At 44.4% G+C, this 21,515-nt stretch overlaps 2 protein-coding genes and 1 non-coding gene across 5 annotated transcripts; 2 read left to right on the top strand and 1 right to left on the bottom strand.

Annotated features, from left to right (window-relative positions):
* Positions 1-7,311: 7,311 nt before the first annotated feature.
* IMP4 (IMP U3 small nucleolar ribonucleoprotein 4) lies at positions 7,312-12,032 on the bottom strand. The gene is made up of 9 exons (XM_015077750.3): positions 11,342-12,032; positions 11,091-11,199; positions 9,244-9,327; positions 8,427-8,536; positions 8,216-8,348; positions 7,963-8,117; positions 7,786-7,880; positions 7,592-7,665; positions 7,312-7,501 (listed from the first exon to the last, which is right to left on the bottom strand). The coding sequence occupies exons 1-9, from the start codon at positions 11,342-11,344 to the stop codon at positions 7,389-7,391; spliced, it is 876 nt and encodes a 291-aa protein (XP_014933236.1). The 5' UTR covers positions 11,345-12,032; the 3' UTR covers positions 7,312-7,388.
* Positions 12,033-12,042: 10 nt separating this feature from the next.
* On the top strand, positions 12,043-16,099 carry CCDC115 (coiled-coil domain containing 115). Of its 3 annotated transcripts, none has more exons than XM_015077751.3 (5): positions 12,057-12,229; positions 12,304-12,407; positions 12,496-12,578; positions 13,182-13,328; positions 15,095-16,099. In XM_015077751.3, the coding sequence occupies exons 1-5, from the start codon at positions 12,119-12,121 to the stop codon at positions 15,205-15,207; spliced, it is 558 nt and encodes a 185-aa protein (XP_014933237.2). In that variant the 5' UTR covers positions 12,057-12,118; the 3' UTR covers positions 15,208-16,099. The 3 variants fall into 3 exon arrangements, with proteins under 3 accessions (XP_053059441.1, XP_014933237.2, XP_014933238.2); XM_015077752.3 differs by having other exon boundaries at positions 12,067-12,229; positions 13,197-13,328; XM_053203466.1 differs by lacking the exon at positions 13,182-13,328 and having other exon boundaries at positions 12,043-12,229.
* A 998-nt stretch (positions 16,100-17,097) lies between these two features.
* TRNAE-UUC (transfer RNA glutamic acid (anticodon UUC)) lies at positions 17,098-17,169 on the top strand. The gene has a single exon. It is a non-coding gene; the product is annotated as a tRNA-Glu (tRNA).
* Positions 17,170-21,515: the final 4,346 nt, after the last annotated feature.

Here is a 21,515-nt window from a genome sequence, read left to right as displayed (position 1 = left end):
CTTGAACTTTCCTCAGCGGTTTTGGATTTCATTGTTCTGAATTGAGGATCTCTCCTGGTCCCTTTATGGGGCAAAGAGCAGCAGCTCAGAGCTGAGGAAACACAGCCCAGGGAGAAAGCCACCTTATCCTTTCTCAGTCCTGCTGCCAAACCACATGATCTCTCTGTGGAGGGCTTGTTTTTGTCCTCGGAACTGCCCTGCTGTTCTGCTTTAGAGAGGGAGGGGGGAAGCCCTCTTCCTCATCTTTAAAAATGACATCCTTAAAATGTTTATACCAACGTTCCCAGGCCAGCCCCACTTCTTCCAGGACAGAGCCTGGTTATCTCCATCACCTAGAGTGATCTCCAGATGCTAGTGCATGTCTGTGGAGGAAATAAACTCAGCTCCGCGCCCTCTGCGCTGACAGCTCTGGCTCCTGTGAGCTCTAGGCAAACAAGTGCTCCAACAATGATGCTGCAGCATCCCGGGGCCTCTGCATCCTTGGCGTTCACTTTCTATACACAATTTTAGCCCGGTGCACACACACCTCTGTATGTGGCACTTTATTTTGAAAAGACCAACTGGCCACATTCTGTTAATCTTAGTCTGGCTGGGGTCCTGCATAGCTAAGGGCTCTTTCGTTGCTGAGTGCAGAAACCATGGCATCACAACCAAAGGGAGGTATGGGTCTGTCTCCACCGGCTTCTGCCACTCAGTTATAAAACTAGAGAGAAGCTAATTGTACATCTATGTCTGGGTAAGTATTACATCACTGGAAGGATTCCTGTAAGGAGACCAAGAGCAAGGGCAGGGGCATCTCATGCTGCTGCTGCTGTTGCTGGGTGTTTTGCGTTCCTAGCCGATGCACTCTGGCAAGTAGAAAAAAAGGAGGGGTCTGTCAAAAATGCTGTAACTGGCATATGACATATGGCATAATCAGCTAGAATGTTCTAGAAAATCTTATGAAAAACCAAAAGGGCTTATAAGAAAGTGTAATAAAGTATCTGGTTGAAATGTAATACACACACATATCACACATATGCACACAGAAATCACTTCCCTACATACTAGCAAAAAATGAACTTGAAATTATGATGCAAGAAAGATTTCATATTTACTGAAAAATAGCCACCAGGTTTGAAATCTCTAGTGAATTAATAAAGCTAGGCAATGATATTAATGTCTGCTAACATCAAAAAAAGACACACGTTATCAGCCTCCTGGTAAAAGAACACAAGCATTCCTGCCAACAAGATTTAAACCTGTATCTGACCGAACCTTTAGATCTAGATGTTAATGCAAAGGAAATATAAAGGCATAGGAAAATATTAAGTGACACAGCAGGAACAAGATCAGACTGTGGAAACTCTACAAGACAAACCAGTGTCCTAATTGAATAATTGAATATATTTCAAAGAAAAGATTAAAAACAGGGAATCCTATAGGTTACTAGAGACTTAGGATGTATACACAAGTATTTATGGCGGCACTATTCATAATAGCTCCAAAGTAGAAACCACCCAAATTTCATAAAGTGATAAATGTGGCATACACATACATTATTCAGCACCAAAAAGAAATGGAGTACTGACAACAGGGGTAAACTTTGAAACTGTACTGCTAAATAAAAGAAGGCAGTCACAAAAACACCACATGTTGTATGATTCCATTCATATGAAATACCCACAATAGGTCTATGGACCAAAAGTAGATTAGTGGTTGCGAGGGGCTGAGGGTGAAGGGATGGTTGGAGGGGAATGGGGAGTGACAGCTTATGGGGACGGGGTTCCTTGACGGAGAGACAAAATGTTCTAAAACTAGAGCGATGGTTGTACAACCCTGTGAAGATAATAGAAGAAGCTTAATTGTTTGTATTTTTTAATTGTATACTTTGGGTTAACTGTGTGATGTGTGAATTATATCTCAATAGAGCTGTTTAAAAAAAGAATGACAAATGACTTGTCAATCATTTGCAACGAATGGACCTAATGTGGATCCTAGTTCAAACTAACATACTGTAACCAGGGAAAACTGAACAGTAACTGGATATTTAAAATAACATATTTGGAATATATAAAATATATATTTGGAATAATTGTTTTTTTAGGTATAATATGGTATTGTTATTCTTGTTATCTTTTAGAAATATATGCAGAAATATTCATGGATAAAATAACATGGTGTCTAGGATTTGTTTCAAATAAACGAGTGGAGTGGATATAGGGAGTAGGTGGGGCTACAAAGGAAACCAGACTGGCCAACATTGAGAGGGGCTACCATATGGTCCTCTCTTACTCTTATGCTTGAAATTTTGCACAAATATTTAAAACAATCAATACAGAGGTGAACAGTCATTTCTATAGAGAAGGAGAGCAAACAGCTCACAGAGAACACACACATACAAATTCCCAATAGTATTTGACAAGATGCACAACACCTGTCATAATTAAAGAACTACAAATCATTCTGCATCTAGAGCTTGGCTTATGTTGGTAAGTCTGATAGTACTCAGTACTGGCAAGGACACAGAAACAGACCTACTGACAGTGGCTGGGACAGCCTCTTGGGGGACAATTCAGCAGCATCTATGATCATTTTAAAGACAAAATTCCACTCGCAGGAATTTATTCATCAGATATACTCACGTAAGTGTACACAGAAGTATGTTCAATGATGTTTTGAAGCAAGATTTCTGAGAGTAAAAATAGGAAACACTTGAGTGTGCATCCATTAAATAGGAAGTGGATTCACGTGTACTGGGTATCTTTGATAACCTAGAGGTATCCTAAAGAGATTATTAAAGGGAAAGACACCAAGTTTCAGAATGGTTTGCACAGCATGATCCCTAGATATATATGTCTATATATAGATATATAGGTATATAGATTATATATATATATAACATCTATATCTATCTATATAATATATAACATATATCTATATAACATATATATTATATATATTAATAATATATAACATATATCTATATAACATATATATTATATATATTAATAATATATATATATTTTAAGGCAATAGTCAATAGTTTCTGGAGAATACGGCTGGATTGTTGGGGTCATGGGGAGTAGGAAGGTGGCTTATTTTTCACTGTGCACTTCTGTATTTTTTTTAAACATGAGGGTGTGTTCCTTTTACAACTTAAAGAAGTGTCAGTTTTAGAGAAGTATTTCCAACATCTTTAAACTCCTGAAGCCAATCAGAACAAATCAAAGTGCCTCTCCTGCACTCCAAAGAAAAGTGGGCAGGGAACCCAGAAGGGAGCTCACAAAAGTGGTCAAGAAATAAATGAAATGTCTACTCACAGCACTGAATTAAAGTCTCCCTCCTCCCTGGATCCCAGTGCACTGGTTCCCTTCTGCAAGGCACCATTTGAATGTTTACCCTCCTGGAGATAATGCAGTTCATACACCAGCACAGGGCCCTTGCCCTTTATTTTGCAAACCCGTAACATATCACATATGGCATTTCACCATGCTTTTTACTTAACACTCTATCTTGAGGTGTTCTTCTGTGGCTGCAGTGTTTCACTCTGTGGATGCATCCTAATTTATGTAAATTTAGTGCTACTGATGGACACTTAGGCCGTTTCCCTGTGCTAGAAACAATGGTGCAGATGGTTGCGTGGTGACCACTGTGCACACGGTGTGCAGGTCAGGCACATTCCCAGGTCTGGCCACTGGATCAAAGTCGAAATTATGAAATTTCCCCCTAAAGCTTTGCATCTATTCAAAACTCAATTCCCCACAGTATGAACCATACTGAAACTTTTTCATCTTTGCAATCTGATAAAAATGGTCTCCTGCTACAAACTTTCTGGTAGCAAATATCAAAAGGCTTACTACACTTATGCATCTCCTTGGATCATAAATTCCACTTCTAGGAATGTGCCCTAAGGAAATAATAAGGGAGAATAAGGGAAAGTGGGCATGATGTTCACTGCAGCCAGTCTGGTGGACCAATGCCTAAAAGTGAAAAATGAATACATTCTCTCCCCTCTTCTTCCCCACCCCTTGGCCTTCTCCATGGCTTTCAATCACCATTACTGTTTAGCATGTCTCTTTTGGTAACTTTAAAACTGCCAGTTATTTACCAACAAAAAATGGGTTTATCTGGGAATAGTAGGGAACTGTAATCCAAGACAAGCACGATTGGGCAAAACCATAGGAAAGTCCAGAGAACAAAGGAGAGGAATGGAATGCTCTTTTATAGAGGAAAATGGGAAGTTGGGAGGGGTGTTCTAAACAAAAAGTCCATGCGAATAAACTGGGAGTTCAAAGTATAGTGGCTTTTCATTGGCTGAGTTGTGACTGTCTCTCATTGGCTGGGCTGTTGCCAGGGGGTAGTAGGAAACCTTTCTCCTGCAAGAGGATGGTGGGGAATAGCAAACCAGCAGCTAAAGTAGCAAGAGACTTAAAAGGTTTTTCTTCCAGTTGGGTCTGCAGTTAACAAGGAATGGTTGGGGGTGAGAACACCCCCTGCTGGCCTATTAACCTCATTGTATCTGAAGTTACCTTTTATTTTCACACCTCAATTTTTTTGCTTGAAGCTTTTCAATAACTTAAAAATATGCTTTAAATAACAACAGAAGGCATTTTTAATTATTTTCCTTTTAAGCCTTTACTGTGAAAAATTTGAAACATACAACAAATTAGAAAGAATGTAACAAACCCTCTGCTAAATATGACAATTAGTATTTTGTTTTAGCTACTTTCCCCCCCCCTCCTGAAGCATTTTCAAGCAAGTTATGGAGCTGATATTTCACCTCCAAATACTTCACGATGTCTCTAAAAACGAAACATTTTCTAAAGGAACTCCAATATTGTCATTCAATAAGATTAGCAATAATTCCTTTAAAACTTCTACTTTTGAAATGTCACGTTTATATATAAAAGTTACAAAAACAGAGCACGGATCTCTCATGCCCTTGACTTGGATTCCCCACATGTTATTATTTCTGAATATTGAGAAGAATACTAGAACATGAAGATCAGTTGCAGACATGAAACAGGGCATTTCCTGAGCCCAACAGCCCTCTGTTCTCCCTGGGCCACTGCTCCCTGGCCAGGAGAGATGCTCCAAATGGTAGGCACCAAAAGCCCACACCCACTTCTGCCTCCTCTCTTGTCCTTCACATTTCAAAACTGTATAATTTATTAACTGATTTTCTAGAAAAGTCAAACAAAAGATGCACAAATATCCCTTTAATTGCTGTACCATGCCTCAAATTGAAGGCTCCCTGAGTCCTCAGATATTATCTGTGCAATACACAAGTGCTACAGTGGACGTTTCCCCTAACTTGTCTCTTGCTTTATTTTAACTACTGTTATTTTATTGACAAACTTTACAAGCTCCCCTGGTCAAACATCCAGGTAAAGCTGTCCAGGCCTAACAGTCAGGCCTAAACTGTCCTCAGCAGCATCACAGAGACCATTTTTGACCCTAGCATGGTGACTCAAGAAGTAGAACCACATTTTAAATGCTAAGAAACCTACCAAACTGCCATCTGAAAAGACTTTACTCACAGGTTCTTCCACCAGCACAGTATGTTTTTCCAGGGAAAACAGGACTTAACATTAACTTGATTATCCCCCCATCTGCAAAGACCTTTTTTTCCCCAAATAAGGTCATATTCACAGGCACCAAGAATTAGGCTGTGGCCATACTGGGGCGGGGGGGAGGGGGTGCCATTCAAACAACTGCGTGTCCTCATGCCTCACCTTCAGTAGGTGTGGGGCTCCTGCCCTTCTTGTTTTCTGTATCTCCCTGTACCTCTTGTAGACATGGCAGGCGGGAGGAGGATGCCTCCCTGCTTACTGAGTATCCTCCATTAACTTGGATACTTAACATTACAAAAGTTAACATTTATACCACTCATCCCAATGGCTGAATGCAGCTGATAAGCAAAACACACATCCAAGGGTCTAAAGCCCTCCACTACCAGTGAGCCTGTGTGGATTTTCTCAGGAACTTGAAACAATTACACTTGAAGGCTAATTTTAGCACAGAAGACCTCACAATGAAGGGAATACTAAATACTTCGCATCTTATTTTCTGCCTGTCCGTGGCTGAAAATTGGCCCCCAGCACAAAGGCGGCTGTTCTAAGTGAGACTTCTGTGCTATTAAAAAATAAGGAGCACCTGGGTGGCTCAGTCGGTTAAGCGTTGGACTTCAGGTCATGATCTCATGGCTTGTGGGTTCGAGCCCCATGTCGGGCTCTGTGCCGACAGCTGAGCCTGGAGCTGCTCCGGGTGTGTCTCTCTCTCTCTGTCCTTCCCCAACTCATACTCTTTCTCTCTCAAAAATGTATGTTAAAAAAAACCTTGATTTTCTCATGGGCTATAAATCCAATGACAAGTGTCCGTATAAAAGACACACAAAGGACACAGTAGAGATCATGTGAAGACAAAGGCAGAAACCACAATGCTGCAATCACATGCCAAAGAACACTAAGGATTGTTGGCAGCCACCAGAAGCTGGAAGAGGCAAGTAACGGAGGAGGGGTTGAGAATACAACCAACACCTTAATCTGACTTCTGGTCTCCAGAATTTAAATGAATTTGTTGTTTTAAGCCACCCAGTTTATGGCAATTTGTGACAGCAGCCCCTGGAAACTAACATAAAATATTATACTACTCTGCTTTGTATATATTTTGGAATTTCTGTAACTTACACAAAAATTTTAGTGGCATATTCTTCATGAACCGAGGTGATGGCAAGGTGAGAGGCTCCAGAAGCCTCTGGATTCACGAGTGGAGCGAAAAGCCACAGACATCATGTGAGGTCCTATCGCCAGCCCCCCTCAAGCCCCCCCCCTCCACTAGGCCACTCCTGCTTCTGGGACCCTCATGAGTATGTCCAGCTCAGGGTCTTTACATGGATCATCCAGATGGCCCCTGCTGCTTCACGCTACCCTGTAGCTCTCCACTCTCCATGCCCCTGCCTGACTTGTTCTCAGGCCGCCCCATTGTGGTGTGATGGATTTCTCTCCGAAGGTTGTTGCTTGGGTGCATGCTGTCGGGTCTTCACGAACATTCTGTGTAAAACCCGTACCACTGTCCATCCCCAGTCTGAGATGAGTTCTCAGAGGGCCTCTGACTTTCCAGTCACAGCAGCATCAAATCTCCCAAACCTTCCCTATGGCTAAGGTACAAGCCAGCAGGTTGGGCCTGCCTCGTCCTACACACAATATCAATATCAGGCCTCAAAATGTCCTTGAGCTGTCAGGTTCCCCCCGAGGGGACCCCAGGAACACTGTCCCTCACATTCAGCCTGACAGTGGGCTTGTCCTAACCACACAGAGACAAATGTGGTAGTGTGGCACACAGACTTTATTCTGACCCCTCCCTTCCTCCTGGGTCCAGGTCTATGTCTTGATCAGTGAGTGGGCTCACTCAGCACTCAGAAAGACCCTCTTGCGTGCGGTGTTGGTATACGGGTGCCAGCGCCACTCCACATCTGCGGTGGCCTCGTGCTCCAGCGTGCCCAGGCGAATCATATACACTGGGGGGATGGAGATTGGAACATTGTCATCTATACTGCCAGACTCCCTCCCCATCCCTGACCAGAAGTAGAGTAAAGCCCCAAACTCACACTTCAGTTCAAAGCGAGGCCCAACCTCAGTCAGCTCCACACTGCGGTGGTTGGTCTTCCTATACACGTGGTGCCTGGGGCGAGGGGAGGCAGGGCAGGGATGAGGGGAGACAGGGAGCAGATGTGGATCGACAATAAACAGCAGAGGGACACACAAGTCAGGACACCATTCTAAGGCCAGCCCATGGACCCACCGGAAGGAGATATAATCATCTTGGTTCGCAAAGGTGATAACCCGGTGGCTGTCATCTTTGGGCACAGGGAACAGGTAACGGAGTATGTCAGAGACCTGGGTCAGAGGGAAGGAGAGTGGCAAATGCCCAGCCTAGAACTCCCTGCCCCCAGCCCTCACCCTTTGGACCCAGACTCACCCGCTTGCCTAGGCGGGAGGAGAAGCCATGCATGATGAGGTGAGGCTTGGCCTCTGACACGGTTCCCAGGTCAGGGATGTCATGCCGCATGACCACATTGCACAGTGTGAAGTAAGCAGTGGGGCCGAAGGGCAGGTGGCTGACAATGAACCCCACTGGCGGGGCCAGGCAGGCCGTCAGAGACCCGCTCTGCTCTCAGACGGTCACCCCAGCAACCCCAGCAGACACCTTGGTGCCTGCCCACCAGACTTACCAGGTGTGCCTCGATGCTCATGGACAACCAGCAGGTCAGTGACCCCGTTGGCTTTGCAGGCTCGCACCAGTGCCCCCACCTCATGCCGGCCACGGTTCATGCGCTGGGCACCCGGGAACACCAACTTCAGCTCCTGCACATGAACACACTCCAATTAGGACGGGGGCCACTAGTGCCTTAGCATCTCCCACTTGCTCCCCACTACTGGTACCTTTGCAAACATCTTCAGGCGAGAACTGGGATCTCGAGAGGTAGTGATCATGACCTTAGGATCCTCAACCCCTGCCCATCGATATTCATCATCCATGTGGTTGGTCACACCTGTCAGGAGCATGAGGGGCAAGAACAGGACATCGTCTTGGGAAGTAAAACGCTAACTTGAGGGAGCGTGAATCTGTCTAGAGCAACACTGTCTGGTAACACCTTCAACAGTGAACATGCTCCACACCTGCACTGGGCAGGAAGGTGGCTCCCCAGCCACACTGATCACAAACACAAGTGTGACTGAGGCACTAAGTTTTTAAATATGATTTAATTTTAGTTCATTTTAATTATATTTATCACACAGGGTTAGTTGCTACCATACTAGCACAAGTCCAGATTGTTAGGCCAAAGGTAACAGACTCCTTTCCCTCATAACAAAAATTTATAATGTCTTTAATACCTTTAATATCTGTTGAATAACGCAATGAATGAAACATGCGGATGCCAAGGAAGTACCAGGAGCTGGGGACATGGCAGTGAACAAAATGGACACTGTCTTGCCCTGGCAGAGTTCCTATTCTAGTAAGGGAAACAACAGACAAAACAGAAAGTGGGATAATATTGTATGTGTTACATAAATGGAATGGGGAGCAGTAAAGAAGAGCTGTTCTGAGGTGCCATCTGTGCAGAGCCATGAGGGCACTTGGGAGAGTTTTGGGAGCAGGAGCTGCAGAGCCTTTCCTTCAAGGTGTCTGAGGAATGACATGGAAGCCAGCAGGCTCAAGTGCAGGGAGAAAAGCTGGCCCAGTGTCAGGAAAGTTCACCTTCACCACCGGCATCATCAAACTCCAGGGATCCCTGTAAGGCCAGAGCCTCCCTGCGTAACTCCGTAGGAATCAGGCGGTTCTCTGCAGGGGGAAGACAGAGGGGCTGAGTAAGACACAAGCATGGATTCTTCATTTGAACAACACCGTGGCTTACAAAAACTGTACAGACTTGATGAAAAAGTACCTTTTTACTCCTTTCTGTGCAGAAAGAAGATTCATGATTTTTTGGCAGGAGGAAGGGAAAGACAAAACAATTTGTCTTACATGCCAACCCGTTAACAATGGTTACAGGTTGTTTATTGTTCCTGAGTTTCATGGTTTGAGGGCTTTCTAAAAATATTTAATCGCAAGTATATACTGTTTTTGTAATTAGAAAAAAAATAACAAACTAATTTTTTTAAAGAATAAATCCAGAGTGCTCTGTACAAAGGTGGACCAGAAATCCTGAAACCCTCTGATAACAAAACTGCTAATCTTGCAGGGTCTGCATACTCAGTGTAGAGCCTGAGCTGGGACTGGAACTCACAAACTGTGAGATCATGAACTGAGCTGAAGTCGGATGCTTAAATCCGACTGAGCCACCCAAGTGCCCCCAAACTGCTAATCTTGATGCTTTGGGTCAGAGGTTTCTTCTGTGAACTAAAGCTGTACTTGGCAGAAGGGCTGGGCTGTAGGCAGAGCTGAAGTACAGAATATGAACATGCCCTTGGACCCAAGATTTCTTTCCAATATGCCCTGGAGAAATTCTTGCACATGGAAGAAAAGGTTCATAGCAGCAGTGCTTTTCTTAACTGCCCCAAACTAAAAATAAGCTCAATACCAAGCACAGGGAAATGGGAGCCCCCACTACACTCAACTGATCTTAGAAACAATGCTGAGTGGAAATATAAAGCTGTGAAAGAATACATACAACCTAAAAATTACATTTAAAACTAAAAATCGAGCCATATGATTTAGGGATACAAACAAGCATGACATAAGCACAAAGAAAAACAAGGAAACGGTTTATTTTCAAACACTATTCAATGTTGTTGGTTATCTGAGTTGGGGTAAATATTCTTGAATTTCAATATATTGAGCATTTTTAATTTCTAATGTGGGCAGATAGGTCACAAGTGTTTAACACAATGCTTAATGCAAACATATATATACAAAACATATGCACTTTCTGTCTAAACCATAAGAAAATCAAAGTGAATTTAAAATAATTAGAGGTATTAAGCTAAAGTACTATCAGAATAGAAAACAAAGTTCCATCCACACAAGAACCAAGAAAATAGGGATGGATACGGGACTTCCCATTAGGCATGTGTAACACTCTTCATTAGTATGACAAATAAAAAGCATAGAAAATACTTTTTTTAAAAAAGTGGAGAAAATACTGCAAAGTTATATCCTAATTAACAACTCAAATAAAATTAAGTTCTCTGCAATTTAACAGTTTTAAAAAGCAAGGGAATCATAACAATACTAAGACAGTGAGATATTCTTGCTACCTTGTACTGAAGGTAGCAAAAAGAAAAATGAGGGCGGCGGGGGCGGAGGTAAAATATCTATAGGACAACGTAAAGAATTTAAATTTGGTAAGAACACACTGTAAACAAAATTAATAGGCAAACTGTAAAATCTGGATACTGCAGCACAAATGTAAGTAATTCATACCATCACGGAAGGGGCATCTGCAAACCAACAGGAGACCCAACAGGCAAGGAAAACGGCCCAGTGTTCTTAGCCACACTAAGAAATGCTAATAAAAGGGTTTTATTCCGTTGGGTTTTAAAATGCAAACCAATGGTCTTCATAATGACACATTTAGAGCTGCCTAGGGGCGGCGACAGGCATACCTTCGAGCGCGCGCCGAACCTTCTCTTTCTTCTCCTGGGCGGCTCGCTGCGACTCCTCGCGTGCCTTGCGGTACAGGTACTCCCGGCGAAGGCGGGCCTCACGACGCAGCTAGGGAACAGCGGGTCCGGTCGACCTCTTTCTAGCCACACACGCCCGGGCCCCGAGGGCCACCCGCCCCAAGTCCAGGAACCATCCCCAGCCCTCCGCGAACCCCCAACATCAAAAGCAGGAGCTCAAACATTCCTCCTACCATTCTGAGCGCGGCTTCCACGTGGGTCCCGGAGAATCTGCCGGCTCAGCCCGCGCAGCTCCACCCTCGATTCTGCCCTCAACCAAAAACGTAGCCAGAAGCTTCACTAGACTCTGCTACTGCTAGAAGCGCCCAATGTTAAGATGGTGAAGGGTGGGGTGGAAGTCGCAAGGCAATTGGCCAGTCTGGAAGCGCATGCTCACTGGAGCAGCCAATAGGCTGGCGTCAAAGTGTTGTCCCATAGGATAGCAGTTAATAAAGATGTCAGTGTGTGGCTTCGCTACTTGTCACTGCTGTGCAGGATGCCCAATTTTAAGATGACGAACTGCTAAAATATTCATAACTGGCGGCCTTAAATGACCCAGCAACTGTAAAAGCAGCACAGCGGTAGACCAGAGGCTCGCCTCCGGGTTCCGGGAATTGAAACCCCTCCTCCCTTAAAATGGCTGCCTCGTCCATCGCCACAGCTATAGCCCTACTTTTAAAATGCAGCCATCGCCAGAAGGAACTCAGAACTACCCATAATTCTAGCCGACTGTTCGGTAGGCTGGCCTACTTCAGAGAAACCGACTAATCAGTTCTGTGCCGCTGCTCTAGGGGCGCTTGCCTTTAGAAGCGACTACCCGGCTACCTCTAAACATCCGGAGACTAGGCCCACGTCTGGGAACGCCCCTTGAAGGTGGGTCTCGGGGGCCTATTGGCTGTCATGCCGGCATGGCGAACGGCGATTGGACGACCTGGGAAGAGGCTGGTTCCAGACCTCAGTTCCTTGGGCCCATGGCTGCGCCGGACCTACGAGCGGAGTTGGACTCGCTGCTTCTGCAGCTGTTCCAGGACCTGGAAGAACTGGAGGCGAAGCGGGCGGCACTGAACGCTCGGGTGGAGGAGGTGGGAGGCTGGGGAGGGAGGGCGAGAGGGCATGCGGAGGTAAACTGAGTTTCACCGCTCTCCTCTCATCTCAGGGCTGGCTCTCGCTTTCCAAAGCTCGCTACTCTATGGGTGCCAAATCGGTAGGTCCCCTGCAGTATGCCTCTCTCATGGAGCCCCAGGTCTGCGTCTACACCAGGTGAGGAGCTGTGCATGCTGGAGCGGGTAGGCGGGCAGGGGTCCAGGCTGGGGCCTCCAAATGTCGATCCTACCTTCTCGTTCTTCAGCGAGGCCCAGGACGGACTCCAGAGGTTTTGGCTGGTGAGAGCCAGCGCCCAGACTCCAGAGGAGGTGGGGCCCCGAGAGGCAGGTGGGTCCCCCTCCCTCCCCCGCTTCTTCCCGCCTGGGCGCCCTCCCGATGTCAAAAACAAAATGTACAGGATAATTGAGGAGATGATTTTATTAAGGGTGTTGCGATGGAGAGAGCGGCCCAGATTGGAGGATCAGAATGTCTCAGCAGGGTAGACAAGTTTTAGATAAGGTCCTTTACAGTTGTGATAGTTTTGCAATCAGGGTAGGTTTCAGTCAGTTGGACAGAAAATGTTTATATGTCTAACTACCTTAGAGGGACAAAATTCTAATCGCAGTCACTTATGAGAGGAATGGGGAGTTGGAGGTTCTGTCTGGCCTTTCAGCATGTTCAGGCAAATGAGAAGAGTCAGTGTGTGGTTCTGTCACAGGTTAACAAGGGAGTCATTTGCTGATGTCATGAGAGTCTTGAGAAAGAGTGGTCAGGGCGTCTCATCTGAGTCACAAAGGGAAGGGTTGTTCTTTATGGTAAGCTGCTTTCTGGAACATAAATGGTTGGGGGAATTTTCCAACCATCGGTGTTTGTCAGGATCATGAGCTCAGATCAAGTTCAACATTGTCACTGAGAAGACAAGGAATACTTAATGAAACCCCCAACCTCCAGTCTTTCTTTACCCAGCTTTGCGAAGACGCAAGGGTCTCACCAGAACCCCAGAGCCAGAGTCCTTCCCAGCCCTCCGGGACCCTCTGAACTGGTTTGGAATCCTGGTTCCTCACAGTCTACGGCAGGCCCAAGCCAGCTTCCGGGAGGGTGAGTGGATCCTCTATTTCCTGGAAGGACTTGAGCACTAATGCCATGCCACAGCTGGGCTTAATCTGCAAAGGATTTTCCAGGTTTTCTCCAGCAGACTTTTGTTGTACACCTGCTGTTTTTTCAAAAAGCATTTACTGGCTGTTGGTAGTGTTCCAGGCCCATGCTAGGTGCTGGGGATACAGCAGGAAACAAAAGGGATAAACACCCCTCATGGAATGTTTATTCTTTTGAGGGGAGAAAGAGAACATGCAAGTAAATAAGTAAGCCCTATACATAATACCAGGTAGGGGATTGTTATGAAAAAATAAGATAGGGTACAGTGGATGGAGTTGGACAGGAGTGGGCTAGAGGAGTTATTTTATGAAGGGTGGTCTGGAAAGGCTTCTCTGAAGAGATGGAGAGAACTTTGTGGGTGATCTGGGGGATTGGTGTTGTTGGCAGAAGTATTAGCCAGGGCAAATGCTTTGAGATGAGATGGTGTTTGAGATGGCAGAGAGGAAGCCAATAGGTTGGAGTGGAATTAATGCAGGGGGTAATGCCAGGAGCTGAGGTCAGAGGGGGGCTGGGCCAGGTGATTTGAGGCTGTGTAGACCCTGATGAGGACTTTGGCTCTGAACAGAGGGAGGTGCACTGGACCCACAGAGTGGTAGGAAAGTTGTGGGTACTGGGTGGGAAAAGACAAGAGCAAAGGGAGGAAGCAGGTGCCAGGGAGCAGCCATGCTTGAGATACAGGTGAAGGCTGTGAAGGAGGGGGTAAGTGGTGGGAACCTGTATGTTTTGAGAGTAAAAGCCGTAGGATTTGCTCATAGATCAATTTGAGAGTAAGGGAAGGAGTGAAGAATGAGCCCCTAGATTCCACCTGGGGATTCCACCTGAGCCAGACCACCTGGGGACTGAAGCTGCCCTCACCTGTTGTGAGAGGGCTGCAGAGTTGCAGCCAAAGGTAAAGTCAGGAGTTGGGTGTGAGTATGTTCCCAGTGCTGGGTGGTGGAGACTTTGATCAGGTGTCTGGGCACATGCAATCTGGAGTCTGGAAGAGACCTGGCCTTGAAAGAGCGATTTGGGAGCCCACTGCATGACACTGGTGTTTAAATTCTCAAGCTGCTGACACACGGCATTAAAGCTGAGATCAGCAGAGGGCCTTGGAGTGTGGAGAGGAGATGGGAAGAGATAGGGGAGAAACCAGATGAGGAGACTGAGAAGCAGTGGTGAGGCAGGAGCATCACCCAGAGGGTAAGGGACCCCAGAAGAAAAGAAGAGAAAGTGCTTCCTGGAGAGAGGTGATCAGATGCATGGCCAGCTCTGCTGTTAGGCAGGTAGGCTGAAGACTGAACTGGCCAGTGGACTAGGCAGCATGGAGGACCCAGATGACTCAATAGAGGCGTCAGGCAAAAGCCACCTCGATGTGGATCCAGGATGTGGAGCACTCTTGGAGGCAGAGAATACAGATAGAGGGAGAGAACAGTGAAGTACTGTGATAATGAAGGAAAGAAGGAAGGAAATGAGGGCATGCAACAGTGTTATGATCTGTGAATTTTTAGTTCTTGATGGGTGATAGTAAGGGGGTCAAGGAGGTCTGTTGAAGAGGTAGAATTTTGTGTGTCTAGTGAAGTTCTGAAGTAGCCAATGCAAGGCTCTTCCTGGAATATTTTAGGAATAGCATGGAGGCCAGAGTTCTGGAGCCTTTCCAGTCCCTGGGGATGTCCCCTGAGTCATGTGTCACATCACAGATACCATGGTGACAATCATATCTCTTCATTTAGGCCTGCAGCTGGCTGCAGACATGGCCACCCTTCAGATCCGCATTGACTGGGGTCGAAGCCAGCTCCGGGGGCTCCAGGAAAAACTCAAGCAGCTGGAGCCTGAGTCTGCTTGACCTGTGACCAGAGACAGAGGAGTGAGCGCAGCTGTTCCTTCATGTGGCTGGCTACCTTATCTCAGGCCTTCCTCCTTCACAGATTGCCCCTGCCCCTATTCCCAGCTAATCCCTACTACTTAAAATTCCTCTGGTTTGCATGTTTTCAGCTTTGTTAGATGTGAAAGTTTGAAGAGGCAAACTCAGTAATGTTGAAAGTCACTACTGTGAAACCACTTCTAGGCTTGTATTCTCCTAGGACACAGTCATGTGGGGCAGAGGGCAAAGTTGTTAGGTTAGTTCATATTAGTAAATAACCAGAACATCCTCGTGGATATATCAGCTGCAGTTTCTTTACAAGATGCAATACTATCCAGCTAGTGGCAGGGAAGGGCAAAAAATAGGTGCTTCAGTTTCACTAGATTCTCAAAACTGATTTTGATGTAGGAAAAAAAACCAAACATGGATAACAGATCAGGACAGCATGATTCCATGTCAATAAAAAACACAAACACCTGAGTAGATAGGCAGTCCTTGACAGGTTTTAAGCCAGAAAGTAAAAAAGATTTGACTTAGATTTTCAAGGGAACTCTAGGAAGGGAACTCCAGGAAAAGACCTTTCAGATTTTTAAAAACCTCCTCTATCTTTACAGGAGTGAGACCAACCCTCTTTTAATTTTTGAAGGTCCAGTTGTATTTCCTGTGATGGGAACTGTGTCCATGCTTCATTTTCCTGCTGGGTTGTTGGTATTTTTAGCAGTTTCCAGGAGGTAATCTTTATGTTTGGGGAAAATTAATCCTTTGTTCATATATGAAATATAAATATTTTTCCCAATTTGTCTTTTAACTTTCCATATGGTGTTTTTTTTAAGCCTTTATTATAAAATAAAACAAATTAAACTGCACAAAATAATTGACTAGCTTAATGAATAACTAAGGTGAAAGCTGTAGTAACCATCACCCAGCTCTTGTATTTTTCTTTTTAGTCAGTTTTCTTAATAGAGTTGAATTGATCAATCAGCTGTTTTATGATTTCTGGACTTGGGGTTGTAATTGATGTGATAAAGGAATTCTCCAGTGTTTTCCTCAAAAACTTTCAGTTGAGGTACGGAGTGAATCTTGCAATCAATTTGTCTTTTCTACCATAGGTCTACATACATATATACATTATGTTGATTAATCCACCCCTACCGCTTTGAGATGCCACCTTTTATTCTTTCACTTAATCCCAGTGTGTACCCCTACCATATTTTGGACTTCCATTGTTTCATTGATCTTACTGTCAGTTAATAATCCTTGAGCCTTTCACATATACTTTAATCGCAGTGGTCAGATTTGTGATTGGATTGGGGAGAATGTTTGTTTTGTTTTTGTTTTTGCCACTTTGAGCTTAAGCTGTCCGTGAAAAGCCTACTGGAGGCACTCAAAAGTAAAGTAGAGAAATTTCAGAACAAAATACGGCTGCTACCAACGAAGAAGCTAAAATAAGATACCACAATCCGTTTTTGCTTTTCACGGAAAAGATATTAACGTGGAACTCCGGTCCTAGAAGGGGTCCTTTATTTAGATGTCAGTAAATGACCGTTTATTGTTTGGAGTTGGGCTTCAGGTGTGCCTGCAAACGCGGACTGTGAAGACCGAAACGCCCGGCAATCTGCCCTGGCTCTAGTCCTTTAGATTTCCGGGACCAGGAGTTCCCGCCCCTGAGGAGGCCGGCCCGGATGTTCCCACCCAGGCCGAGTCTTGAGAAAGGGGTCTTGAAACTGGGGCTGGTGGAGCTGCAGTCAGAGCGAATCTCCATGGGCGGAGCGAGCCCGGTAGTGCGCCGCTATTGGGGGGGGGGGGGGGGGGGTGCACATGACAAATTGATGGAAGTGATGTGTACAAGATGAGAGGCAGATTGGTGCTGACTCCCATATGGTCTAGCGGTTAGGATACCTGGTTTTCACCCAGGCGGCCCGGGTTCGACTCCCGGTATGGGAACAGAGGTGTTTTGTTTCTTCAATTGGCTGGAATTTTGTTTCTTCTGCCAGTGGAACACCTCAGATAGAATTGGGCATTTCTCTCTATTTAAACCTGGAGAAATTGAGGCCCAGGGAGCTCTGGGCCCCAGCTTTCTGTATTTTGAACGAAGTGTCAATTTTCACCATATCAGTAACTGTTTTCTCTATCAGCAACTTATTAATTATAGAAGATACCATATACATTATAGAAGTGAATACTATTATATTTAAATATTAAATAATATTTAAAATATTCAAAATTTATTGTCAATCTCAGTGGAGGGTGACCACTGTCTGGCCCCTCCCACACACCTCTGGGTAAGGACACCCTCCAGGAGGAAGGAGGGGCTGGGTGGAATCAAGACACTTGCAGCCTCTGCTCCAGAGACAGTCCAGAAGCTGGGCTGCAAGGGTTGGAGCTGAGTCTCTGGAGGAGCACAGGATGAAGTGCATGAATGGACTGGAGAGAGCCAGTTGGAAGAAGTCTCTGACAACTTAACTTTCTCTGGTCTTGTGGCCGCTTTGTTTGCCGAATGGTCCAGTGGTTAGAGTTCCGTTTTTTTTCACCTGAGCAAGCCGGTGTTCCCCCTACCCTTTATGAAAGTTACTTAAAACTTTAAAATAACACCTCACTCAGCCCCCCCCCCCCCTCCCGCAACACGTGCACAATGCCCATCAAAAACTACAAACATGAGTCACTAAATGCCTTCCTCAATTTTCCACCTCCTTTTCTCTGGTTCACTTAGTCAATCCAGGGAGGTTATGTGCAGGTCCTGCCTTCAGGAGTAGACCACTACACTAGTTTATTCATTCACACATTTTGGGGGGAGAAATTATTTCTATTATATTACTTTAAAATATTATATGTTAAATATTAATATATATAAATAAAAATATATAATTAATATAATATTAATATTAACATATTACATGTTAAAATAGATACAATGGAGTTTGGAAGTCATCACTCCTGTCTTCACAAGGAAAAAAGCTGAATAAACTAAAATTTAACAACTCTTCTCAGATCCATGAGAAAACTGAAATCACAGGGCAAATTGCTGCTTTGAAAACTGGAAAGAAGAGTGAATACAGAGAGTCATAGTATACCAGGCTCAGAAGCCGCTGCTGGAGCCAGCAACAGGTAGAAAAACTTAAAGGCTAGTTGACCCTGCTGAGAAAAAAACTCTCTAAAGGACTGATATACAAGGGAAGCCATTTTATTTTATTTATTTTATTTTATTTTATTTTTTTTTATTTTATTTCATTTTATTATTTTAAATTTTATTATTTTATTTTGACACGTTTAATATTTATTGTACTTTTGCAGAACAAGAGTCCTAAGTAGTTGCTACCTTGGTGGCTTAATTTAGACAAAAATAGCCAAGAGGCATCAATTTATTACTATAGCAGATTTAACAGTGACTCACTAAATTATTTAACAGAAGCATTTTCTAGAAAGTATGGATCTAGTCACATGCATACTAGAATAGGTGAAATATAAGAACACCATATACATTTTGTACAATGCACTTTTAGTTCTCCACAGTTTTGTTTGTAACTTTGCTCTGATATAGACCATTATTGATATGATTTTCAAGTTTTTCAGTGTGGGAAAGTGACTGTGGCCCTCCTCAACATGGAGTCCATAACACCCCCTGGGCAGGTTCAGACTCAACTCACATATCTGTAAATAGACTAGAAATAGCCAATCAGGTGAATGCTGGTTTTCCTCAAATGAAAACTGAAAAGAGGAAGAAAAAGATTTTGCCAGTTGCAACAGTTTGCTACTCCATTTGGAATGTAGGCATGGATCCACTGGCCATCAAACTCAGAGTCAGAGCCCTCAGGAAAACCGGAAGAAATTCTTTAGAGACAGCAAAATAACCACACAAGTCCCCCCCATCACACACACCACAGACACTCCTTATTTACCACACTCACACACACACACACACGCACACACACACATACATACACACCACATGCACTGCCCAGCTCATACATGTCACACAGAAACACACGTTCACCACACCCACACCAGACACATACCGCATATACATCACATATATACCACACATATGCACACATACCCTGCATATCAAACTTCCATCACATATACACATACATATAGTACACACACTCTTGCTAATACACACCACACATACTGAACACACAGGCATACCATACATATACTAGAAACACACCAATATATACCACATACATACTACACAAAGTAGCACACCCTCACCAATCATGACACATATACACCACAAATACTGCAAATAGCACATATATAACACATGTACCACATATATGCCAAACATTCACATGATATATAACTCACAAACAACAAATACACACACAAATGCACACCAGCAAATCTGCAAAACAAATATCAACACCACACATATCCACACACCATACGTAACACACACACACACACACCCCACATATGTATGGCACACATACACAACACAAACACCACACAAATACCACACACAGCACGCATGTCACACAAACACCAAATAAACACACACTGCACATGGAGAATAAACACACCAGAGATACACCACCATCACAACTCACATCCCATACATACAGCACACATGAACACACATAAACCTCTTATATAGCACTGATACACCATGCACACTCCACACGCACCACACGAATACCATTAGCACACACACACCACACATATGCCACGCATATCATACATATAAAACACAGAAAAACACTTAAATCACAACCACTTTAAACAGACGCCACACACACCACACATATAACCATACACCGACACACCACACATTTACCAAACGAGATATCACATAGATATACCACACATGCATCACACAATAACCACACATACAGAACACTCACTCCACAAGTAAAACACACCAAATAAACTGAACAAATCCATACCACACACTGCACATGCCATACATATACCGCAACACAGCACACACATCACATATACACCGCACCTATATTTCACACACACATTCTGCATACTCACAACACAAAAGGAACTGTTACATCATGTGTACCCTGCACACGCACCACATAGTCTGCCTTCACACAACATGCATCACAAATATACCAAATATACAGACTACATCTATACTACAACAAGCCACACATATACCACACACGCAGCACATATCACACCTTCACCACACATACAATACACATATACCACAAATACACACACAAAAACACTTCAAGTACAACACACACTATCCAGAGATACCACAAACACACCCCACATTCCCCACACAATAACCAGGTACTTATAACATTCACACACCCACACCCCCCCCACACACACACAATCTTCCACATGCAAATCAACACACAACTCATACAGCACTGCCACACCACCCATATACCCCATACACCACCCATATACCCTTCACAGACCACACATAGACTCCACACACACACACACTCCAAGCACATACATGACACATGCACTACACAACCCCTAACATATAAAATAACTATGCACCCAACACAACCCACACTTGACAAAAACACCATAAACACACCACTCACGCACACATCAGAGACACAACACCTATAGCATACAAACCACAGGCTGTACATACCATACACACAACACAAACCAGAAATACCAGAAACAACCCCACGAAACACAAATCAAATACATACCATGGAGACAACCACTATTATCATGCATATGCCACACTCAATGTACACACACATGACACAGAACACACACAGGCCAAATGTACACCACACAGATAACACACACACGAGATATATATTACACACTCTGCACACGGACCACACATTTACCCCACATACAACCTACACATACACCACACACAGGCAATGTGCATATTACACAAAGACTGCCACAAAACACAGCACTCACACAGTCACCACAGACACACTACACATATTCCACACACAAACATACACTGCACAAACACCACTCACACCACACATACGCAAAACTCACAAGAGGATACATGCCCCAAACACAACATAGCTACACTATTCATGCACAACACATGTATCATACACACGCACTACACGCATACATAGAACTATTAGGATGCACACACCACATATGTGTCACACACACAACCTGAACCCACACACCAGGTAACACTGCACATGCAGCACACACAGACTCCACACACCCTGCACACACACCACATCAACAACATGCCCACATGCAACACATGAACACACGCGACACTCACACTGCATATATAACACACATACAACACACACCACGCACATACGCCACAGACCCGCAAGCCAAGCATACACCACACACACACCACATACAACACC

The sequence above is a fragment of the Acinonyx jubatus genome, chromosome A1 (assembly GCF_027475565.1).
Source record: "Acinonyx jubatus isolate Ajub_Pintada_27869175 chromosome A1, VMU_Ajub_asm_v1.0, whole genome shotgun sequence".
NCBI lineage: Eukaryota > Metazoa > Chordata > Mammalia > Carnivora > Felidae > Acinonyx > Acinonyx jubatus.
Note: the sequence above shows the minus strand (reverse complement) of the source record. Positions and strands in the feature narration are given on the sequence as shown.

Excerpts from the sequence above, each read along its gene's own strand:
- IMP4 (XM_015077750.3), bottom strand. Across the intron at positions 8,537-9,243 it reads TGATGATGCCGGTGGTGAAG|GTGTGACCAACCACATGGAT; the intron begins GTGAACTTTCCT and ends TGCTCCTGACAG. Across the intron at positions 7,881-7,962 it reads CCTCCCGCCTAGGCAAGCGG|GTCTCTGACATACTCCGTTA; the intron begins GTGAGTCTGGGT and ends CCTCTGACCCAG.
- CCDC115 (XM_015077751.3), top strand. The coding sequence starts at position 12,119 with ATGGCTGCGCCGGACCTACGAGCGGAGTTGGACTCGCTGCTTCTGCAG. Across the intron at positions 12,230-12,303 it reads TGAACGCTCGGGTGGAGGAG|GGCTGGCTCTCGCTTTCCAA; the intron begins GTGGGAGGCTGG and ends CTCTCATCTCAG. Across the intron at positions 13,329-15,094 it reads CCAAGCCAGCTTCCGGGAGG|GCCTGCAGCTGGCTGCAGAC; the intron begins GTGAGTGGATCC and ends CTCTTCATTTAG.